This window comes from Eleutherodactylus coqui, chromosome 2 (assembly GCF_035609145.1).
Source record: "Eleutherodactylus coqui strain aEleCoq1 chromosome 2, aEleCoq1.hap1, whole genome shotgun sequence".
Lineage (NCBI taxonomy): Eukaryota > Metazoa > Chordata > Amphibia > Anura > Eleutherodactylidae > Eleutherodactylus > Eleutherodactylus coqui.
This window is the reverse complement of record NC_089838.1, coordinates 12423301-12433152: the sequence shown is the minus strand read 5'-3', so window position 1 is coordinate 12433152 and position 9852 is coordinate 12423301. Positions and strand designations below refer to the sequence as shown.

Below are 9852 nucleotides of genomic sequence, written 5' to 3'. Positions count from 1 at the left end.
GTGATCAAAATGTTATGTTCTATATAGACATATTGTTGATAGGTAGGGCCTAGGAAGATATTATAGAAAGTGTGTTAGGTTGTAGTACTGGACCTATTATCTGTCTATTCCTCTCCTCGTCTGTGTCTGCCCCATCCTCATGGGGTCTGTAGCAAATGCCCCATTTTGCATCAACCCAAATACAGCCCCATTGAACTGGCCTAACAGGTTTTCTTCCTGTAGAGCCTATGGTCAATTTCCCCTGTCCTTCAAAAATAGTGTGTTGACGTGATTTAATTGACATGGGTCAAAGCCAAAAGGTAAAACTTGGGCCACAAAGCTACCTAGTACCTGCTTGGTAGTTGTACCTTCAAGAGAGGGCCGGAACGGAGGAGCAAGTTTAAGCATGAAGCAGACAGGAAGTAGAGAGAGAGAAGTGAGCACAGCTGAAAGAAGTCCCTCCTGCATTTGAGGAGGTGAGCTCTCTGTGAAGAAGTAGGACTTTGTTGTAACAAGTACAGTTAGTGAACTGACTCCTCTGCTTCAGTCCTTGTTAAATCAACCCCTACAAATGGAAGAAGAGCAACGGACTCAACTGTTACCATTGTTCCAAATAAATCCTGTTCTACTGTTGTTGAAATGGTCTCACTTCTGGCCTTTCCCAGAACCCTCCACTGTATTCTGAGTAGTTGAGAATATTTCCCTACCTGGCCACCAACTGAATCGGTATGGCCAGAACCCAAGCTGGAGCTGCATACAGCACCCATGCCGGTAAAGGAGGAAGAGAAGGCTCCAGTGTAAGAAGGTAAAGAAATGGGTGAGACTGTTGGCCCATATTGGCTCTGGGAGTTTGTGCCGCCAGCCCCTATTTCTTCAGCCCACTATATTAGCATACTTTACTTCTACTTGGAGAGATGTTGGCTGTAGTATTTGTCAGGAAGTGTATGATTCATACAAAAATATATCTTCCCTAATAATTACAGATTTTTTTAGAAATCCCTGGGTAGAAATTTTTAGAAGAGCACATTTTTTTCCCTTACTGTATGCTCAAGCAATGGTGTGTGCACCCTATAGAGTGGCATAAGACCAACCCATACTGCAGCAATCCATGTTCCACCATATGCTACTGTATCCTCCCTTAGGAGCAATATAGCAACTGTAGCACGTAGGCTGCAACATGGCATACATTGGAGCAGAACAGTTGTATTACAGATCTCTACTACTCGGAACTACAATATATAGTACAGGTGCATTGAGGGTTTTATTGTTTTAACAGATTTGGATCCAGTTTTTTAAAGAAAAACTATTTGTAAAAAAAAATCAAGCACCTTATCATTTTGCTAAAAAAAACTCTGCATGCAGTACCACCTCAGGCAGATATACATATGATGAGAGTTGTGGGATGATTAGATGAACAGTCTTGTCACCGGAGGCCCTAAAAGTGCCCCCCCCCCCTCCCCTTGGCCTATAAAAGGCTCTCGGAGGCTCCTTGTGTGGTGACCTCTTTGCCACTTGTGTGGATCTTTTTGACCACTAGATGCCTCTACGATACAAAAGTGATTTTGCCCAGTTAACAGAGTTTGAGAGGGGGCGTATTATTGGGATGTGAAAAGCTGGATGGCCGAATTGACGAATTGCCGTTCTGATCAGACTTAGGTGGTGTTGGGACCAGTGGATGCGTGAGGGTACGCACACAAGGCGACAGGGCTTAGGACGCCCTCGACAGATCACCACTATAGAGTATTGTCTGACAACCATGAGCAGCTCCAGCTGTTTCGTTGTCTGCCATCCAGAGACAGGTGGGACCATCATTATACCTCTGTGTCTGCCAGAACCATTTCCAGATGCTTCGTTGAAGGACATTTGGTTTCATGGCACCCATTACATGTACGGCCTTTGACACCCACCCACCATCGCCTCCTTTTGCAGTGGTGTCGTGAAAGATGAAACTGGACGCTACGAAGTGGAACCGGGGTGACTTCAGTAATGAATCCAAGTTTAGTTTGGGCACTGACGACAGTCACATTCTTGCCTGGAGACCTCGGGGTGAGCGCCTCAATCCTGCCTTTATTGTGAAGCGACACACTGCCCACCCACTGGTGTGATGGTCTGGGGGAGCATCGTATCCGACAGTTGGTCACCACTAGTAGTGGTACGAGGGACAATGACAGCTCAGTGATATGTTCAAGACATCCTGCAACCACATGTGTTCCTCTCATGGCAGCTTCCAAGAGGCAGCAGGATAATGCTTGACTGCAGACAGCAAAGGTATCACAGGAAGCCCCCACAATATTGTCAGACTTCCATGACTGCCTGATCGCCAATAGAGGCAGCCCAACAGGGTACTAGAGTCTCCATACTGCCTGTATCACATCCTGTATATAACTTAGAGGTGGTACAACAGGATACTAGAGCCTCCACGCCCGCCCGTATCACATCTTGCATCCAAGCTAGATGCGGTCAAACAGATTACTAGAGCCTCCATTCATGCCCATATCACATGTTGCATCCAAGCGGAGGTGACCCAACAGGGTATTAGAGCCTCCATGCCCACCGTACTACATCTTATATACAAGCTAGAGGTGGTACAACAGGCTACTAGAGCCTCCATCTTTTGCTAGGATTTTCAGGGGGGGGGGGCTTGAAAATAATGCCCTGGGCGCATTTAAAAAAAAACAAAAAAACAATACATCACCTAACAGGTGCTGCCCACTCCGTCGCAATGCTCCTCCCGAAGTTCCAGCACACTTGTTTGCAGTCTTCAGCCGCTGCTTCCTGGTCAGGGGGTTCATAAATCCCGCTTCCAGAAAGCGTTGGCTCTGATTGGTTCTCAAGCACCGCAGCTTAGCCAATCAATGTAGTGCATAATGAACCAATCACAGCCAAAACAAGTGTACCAGAGCTTCGTGAGAAGAAGTGCGGCGCAGCAGACAGCGCCTGTTAGGTAATGTACTGTTTTTTGCTTTTTTTTTTTTAATGCAGCTAGGGCTTATATTAGGGGAAACAGTAGGCCCTACTACTGTTAAAGTTGCACTGCACTGCATGAAAACTGCAATTTCGTGCAATGCAACACAAAGGAAGGCTCCATAGAGAAACATGGGCTGCAAAACAGCATCAATTGCGGCAATATTCAGCATGCCACAATTTTTTTCTTGCAATGTAGCAGCCTGCAAAACATCGCTAATGTGAAGGAACCCATTGGAAAGCACGGGCTTCACATACATGCGATTTGTAGTGCTGTTGCATCGCAAGAAAATTGCGCGATTTTGTCGCCTGTGTGAAAGCGGCCTTACAATCACACATAGAAAGTGTCATTCAACTCTGACAACTCCTTCTAAGTACGCTCCTTGTGACAAAACAATTGCCACCAAACAGGGGACCTCCCAGAAGATCCCACCAAATCTCAAATTTTTCTGTAAAAATTGAAATTATGGAAGAAGATCATAAAAACTTTTTGAAACTTTTTGATCAGATTTTCTTTACAACTTTGTAACATCATGCTCTTATTTCTACAAAACTGCCCCCAAAATGTACATGATTGTAAATAGAGGAGCCGTATTCGGCATTCTTAAATAGAAAAAGTTGTCACACTGTCAGTACATACATTGCACATGTGGACAAACACAGCTGCTACTCATTTTTGGAATCTGTAGATGGGTAGCTCAAGTAAAACGTTCTGTAGTAATTGCCAAAGAACTTAAAGGACTTCTATTGATTAGCTATTTTCGGAATAGGTCATCAAAAGCAGATCGGTGGGAGTCTACCACTTTGAATCCCCAGCAATCAGTTGTTCCCCTGAGCCGATGTTTTTGTGCTCAGAACTGTTTTGCTGCAGAAGGCAGACAGCTCCGTACATCGCGCCGGAAATGATACTGCAGGCTGAATTCTGTTGAAGTAAATTGGACTCAGCCTGCAATACCTACCCAGTCCACTGCGCAATTTACAGAGCTGTCTGCTTCCTGCAGCTAAACAACTGGGGGAACACCTGATTTCCCGGGGGCAAATTACTGCCGTTCTGCTATTGATGATCTATTGTAAGGATAGCCCATCAATAGCTTTAATGTACTTAATCAGTTTAAGGACCCATATTGTTAAACATGGCCAGGCCCATATCTACCATAGAAGTAGCCCCAATGACTATTATATGGCCTGGAAGGGAGGGGGGCAATTCCAGTTAAAATCTCATTCACCTTTCCCATGAATGGTGTTGACTTGCACTTGGCTCTCCTCTTCTCAGATGTCATGTATGAGTGCCACCCCTTTCTTTTCCCCTATAAGGAATGTGAAGTATACGATAATCATACCCTACTTATCCTGTACTCAATGTGCTGGCTTGAATCAGCCAGACTGGGAAAACATTTTGAATTACCCAAGGTGACCCTTGTGTAGTGGCCCAGAACTAGTGGGGCCCCTCCATAATGTTATATGTCCGTCTTGTGCAATTGTCTTGTCAGTGTCTTAATTGTAGTATGCATTTGGTATGTGTATTGCACCTCTACAGCACTGAATGAGTTAATGTCTGGGTTATGTCTGGGAAATATATCTTGTTGTGTGTCATGTGATTGTGTCATATATATATGTATTTGCAAGGATGCTAGAGGGAGGAGTACATGTCAGTCTAAGTCTGAGAGAGAATTTGTTTTAGTCTGAGTTTGCAGACTCTCATTGATCGGTCTGTGTGTGGAGAATGGAAAAAGCTAAGTGATACCCTTCTGCTTGGCCTGGGCCTACCCTACCCAGGATGTGTCGGTGCTACCACTATGCACTGAAGAAGAGAGAGAAGAGCACCAGAAGTGTGAGTGTTGACCAGTAGAGTGTTGGAAAGAGAAAGAGAGTCGCCAGGAGCAGGATCACACAGATAACTGGGACTGTGGATTGTCCGGATTCCCCAGAGAAGTCCTCCCTGTCACACCACCTTCTAGAAGTGAAATTTGTGCCAATCTACTGTTATTTGTTGAACCTTTGCTGAAGTTCCAGTAAACGGACATTACCAACCATTTTTGGTCTGTCCAGAAAGTATCCCTATGTATGGACTAATTTTTTTACTTCACTGAGATTCATCGCAGAGGACGGAACGGTGGCGTCACGAGTGACAAGAATATTGCAGGTCACCTCCGGTTACATTTTCCCTATGACCTTCCCCAGCAGTAACTTGGATGGGTCCCGAGCTACCCCCAGGGGAGGAGATTGTACTGCCCCGTGACAAGGCCCGTATCAACCCTGCCATCTCCTCGGCTGTGGGCCCGCTCCTCAGACGCTGCACTTGTCTTCTGTGGATGTAGTTTTTTCTTAGCCTACTCTTAACTTTGTATCTACTATATTTAGCATAAACATATGATCAAGTGCAATTTATAACATCCTAGACTTTTTATTACTTACCAAGCCAATCATTAAACTTCTTCACTTCACTTGGTAGTCCAAGCTCTGTAAAATCTCCAGCATGGATTAAGACATCTCCATATGGCATTTGGAGGAGATCGGTCCTTGAATGGGTATCGGAAATGCAAACAAATCGGGTATAGCCAGGTGGTTTTGGAGCATCATGGGGTACGGGATCTACCCTGGAGGAATATACAATATATAGTATAGTGTGATATATGGTAAAGTACAATGCATATATTCACAATGCATAGTCTTAGAAACGTGCTGAGTCAAAACGGACAAGTAATAACATGAAAGCGATTGTACGATGTCTCTGATCCTGACTGTACCTGGAGAAAATGCTACTGTGGATCATGGGTTTTGGGCACTCCATAGCAAAGCACTCCATGTCTGCCCCTCTTCCATTTATTTATAGGCAGATAAACAAAAAGTCTGATTGTGTGATGAAGTACCTAAATAAAAGTGCCAAACGGTGCCAACATTAAACCAGCACATAGTGTTAAAATTCTGCCAAGCAATGCCCAATATATAAAGCCATAAAATGCCTAAAACAGTGCCATGTTGTGCCCACATTTTCTTGGTCATCTCTTGCCACTCATCTCGGGATACCTCAAGCCAAGAGAAAAGGTATGGAAGGCCAGATTTGTAGAGTTCAAATTCTACCGCCATATTGTGTCATATAATACTACTCAAATAATACCCCCATATAGTTCTAAATAAAATGCTTATGTAAGAAAAAAAATGGAGATTTGGACCCAGCATTGATGACTGAATACTGAGTAAATATTATGAGAGGAAAGGGGGATCAGCAGTAGAAACAGATTACCTACTGCCCAAGAGCATCATCTCAAGCAAGCAGTCTCTCAGATCACCTCAATGTGAGTCTGGGGGTAATGTTTCTCCTTGTGGAGAGCACTACAAGGGTGTGTGGAGTCTTGCAAGACATGCAAAGCTCCCTGGGAGAAAGCTATGTAAATAAGTGATGCATACAATATATGTAATTATCCAAAGCACCCCCTACTGGCAATCAATATCAATCAATCAATATCTGACCTTTTAACAGGCCTAGCAACATGATTAAAGATGAGAGTCCAGGGGTGTAATCTTACTCTTTGCACAACCGTGTGGTGCTCTCTCCTGCGATGCTCTCTACATTTACCCCCTTGACCTACATTAACGGCCTATAACTTGGCGAACCAGAACCCTGCTTCACACTGATGAAGGGCAAAAACCCTGAAACAGCTCTATGTACATGAGTATTCTCATTTGGCTTATATCTCTAAGGAGGTGGAGGCGCATGTCCACTCCTCCACACACAGTGGTCGCTCTGTCAATCCAACGTCACTGCCGCTAAGCCACGCCAGCTTCCACTAACGAATGTGACACAGAAAAGAAAATGAGTTAGATGAAGTGGTAGAGGCCAACAATGAAGCCCGGCAGTTAAAGGCCAGGAGGGCGTTTAAAGGACTGGAGTCCAGTGCAAGTTGTGAGTGTGGCCGTATCTCCATGATGGGGGAGAAGAGAGGGCCGAGCAACCAGAGACCTGATAGTTGGAGAGAACATGGGCCTCAGTAAAAATTAAGGTACCAGGGCTTGAGAAGATAGGAAGAGAGGGGGTCTCACTCATTGTCCTTCCCAACACCAAGGCAACATGTGTGGAAAAGGTCTGCGCAGACAAAGAGAAGAAAAGAGTGGGACACAGAGACCTGAAAAAAATGATGGATACTCCCATGCTGTGCAAAGAAACAGGGACACCAGCGTACCATAGAATCCTAGAATGGTAGAGTTGGAAGGGACCTCCAAGGTCATCTGGTCCAACCCCCTGCTCAGTGCAGGATTCATAACTGCGAGTTGCAACCCGTAGTTAGTGAGCAGAAACCCCATAGGGTGGATATATAATGGGCGCTCCCGAATGCAAAACTGAGGGCAGGACAAAGTTCATCTCAGGCCAGAGGAAGAGAGGGAAGTGTCCAGAAGGTTGCAGAAGAGTTGAGGTGTCTTATCTAAGACCTACGTAAAAGATGTATCCTTTTGGATTATTATCTCTGTGTATGAGACTACCACCAGTGAGCTCAATGGGCCCATGTATGCTTCATGTTGGACCTTATTATAGTAGGTTTTGCAGTGTTGAAAGTATTTTAACCCTCCTGTGGAGTGCAAGGAGGGTCGGTAGGACCGGAACAACCCTTTTCTTTAAACTTCGTAAAGCTTCTGTCACTTTAATGCAAATCCCATTTTCACTTACGGTTGGTACGGATTCGCCCCCTAATAACAGTTTGACATCAGAATTCTTTAATTCTTCCCCTTTGAGTTTGTCATAGAGCCGCAGAGGAATGAACGTCTCTCTCAATCTGCTATTAATATTTGTTTCAAGCTGAAATCCTTGTGAAGATTCCCTCGATGTAGCAGATTAAAATAGCTCCAGTACAGAATGTCTTCTACCTTGTGGAGAGGAGGCCGCTTTGCATATTTTATTGGCAGATCCTGTCCCCTCCATTACAGGGGGCCTTATACAGTATAAGGAGGCGGAGATAATGTATAGCCACCTCAGGAGGGAGAAATACCGTCTTTATATTCTGCATGTTTTCTTGAGGTATAAATGACAAGTAAAATACATACGAGATACATCAATAGAGTCCGATCATCTCATAACCATCTATCTATCTATCTATCTCATATCTATCTATCTCATAACCTTCTATCTCAATCGGTGTATCTATTGCTCTTACAAGTATTGCATATCTATCAGATGCAGTCCGATTGATAGATAGATATAAGACACTGAGAGACAGAGAGGATAATCTTCCTATCTATCAATTCATTGGTCAGTTTATTTTCTTATCATTTGATTGGTCCGTTCATCTCTCTGTATGTCTTCTATCCATCTATCAGTTGGACTATATGTGATAGATAGTTATGAGATGGACTGATTAATTGATTTGAGACAGACAGATAGAAATGAGATCAGTTGGACCTATCTAATATCTATCTATCTCCTATCTATCTATCTCCTATCTATCTATCTCCTATCTATCTATTTATCTCATATCTATCTATCTATCATATATATATCTATTTATCTATCTATCTATCATATATCTATCTATCTATCTATCTCCTATCTATCTATCTATCTATCTATCTATCTATCTATCTATCTATCTATCTATCTCTATCCATCCAACATCTATGTATGTATCTGTCTATCCAAAATCTATGTATCCAACCAATCTATCTTCCCAAGAACTATCTATCGTGTGAACATCGACATGTTCTGTGTGTCTGTGTAGGTGGCTGGACATGTGGTATAAACAGTCCTGTTCTGTGTTGTATGCAATCCCTATTGTTAACTGTGTCCTATCTGCTGCGATCATTTACCATCTCTGGGCGAGTTAGGCTCTTAGGTTCCAATGCGGGGCCGTGTCTATTGGGACGATCACCCTGCTTGCAGGCAGGATTCATGGGATAAGTTGTCTTGTGAGAGGTAAAGGGGTTGTCCCGCGCCGAAACGGGTTTTTTTTCTTTCAATAGCCCCCCCTTTCGGCGCGAGACAAACCCGATGCAGGGGTTAAAAAAGAAAACCGGATAGTGCTTACCTGAATCCCCGCGCTCCGGTGACTTCTTACTTACCTGGTGAAGATGGCCGCCGGGATCTTCACCCTCGGTGGACCGCAGGTCTTCTGTGCGGTCCATTGCCGATTCCAGCCTCCTGATTGGCTGGAATCGGCACGTGACGGGGCGGAGCTACGAGGAGCCGCTCTCCGGCACGAGCGGCCCCATTCAGGAAAGAAGAAGACCGGACTGCGCAAGCGCGTCTAATCCGGCGATTAGACGCTGAAAATTAGATGGCACCATGGAGACGGGGACGCCAGCAACGGAACAGGTAAGTGAATAACTTCTGTATGGCTCATAATTAATGCACGATGTATATTACAAAGTGCATTAATATGGCCATACAGAAGTGTATACCCCAACTTTGTTTTGCGGGACAACCCCTTTAACCCATTCCCGCTGCAGGGCGTAAGTTTACGTCCTGGCAGCCTGGTACTTCCCGCAACAGGGCGTAAACTTACGTCCTGGAGATAGCGCTGGATCATATGTGATCCAGCGCTATCCCGCAGCGGGAGCCGGCTGTCAGTCACAGCCGGCGTCTCGCTGCAGCAGCGGGGGGACATCAGAGATGCGCCCGCCACTGTTAACCCCTTCCCTGCCGCGATCTAAGTAGATCGCGGCAGGGGAAGAGTTCACAGCGGGAGCGCGGCTCCCTCTGTGTCTCCGGCCGGCTCTCGCGATGTCATCGCGAGAGCCCGGCCTGTCACCATGGCAACAGGACGCCAGACACTGGCGTCCTGTATTGCCTATGCCTGAGATCGCTGTATGAGCGATAAGGCATGGGAGAGCAGTAGCTCTGCCATGCCTTATAACAGCGATCATCAGGGCAGTGGTTAAAGTCCCTCAGAGGGACACAAACAGTATAAAAAAAAGAAAGAT

At 45.0% G+C, this 9852-nt stretch overlaps 1 protein-coding gene across 1 annotated transcript in view; it reads right to left on the bottom strand.

The window, feature by feature from the left end:
- Nucleotides 1–9852, bottom strand: part of MPPED1 (metallophosphoesterase domain containing 1) — a 59135-nt gene that overhangs the window by 31503 nt on the left and 17780 nt on the right. Inside the window, exon 2 of the mRNA XM_066589406.1 lies at nt 5359–5540. Coding sequence (XP_066445503.1) covers nt 5359–5540 — 182 coding nt within the window. The remainder of the gene's footprint in view (nt 1–5358; nt 5541–9852) is intronic.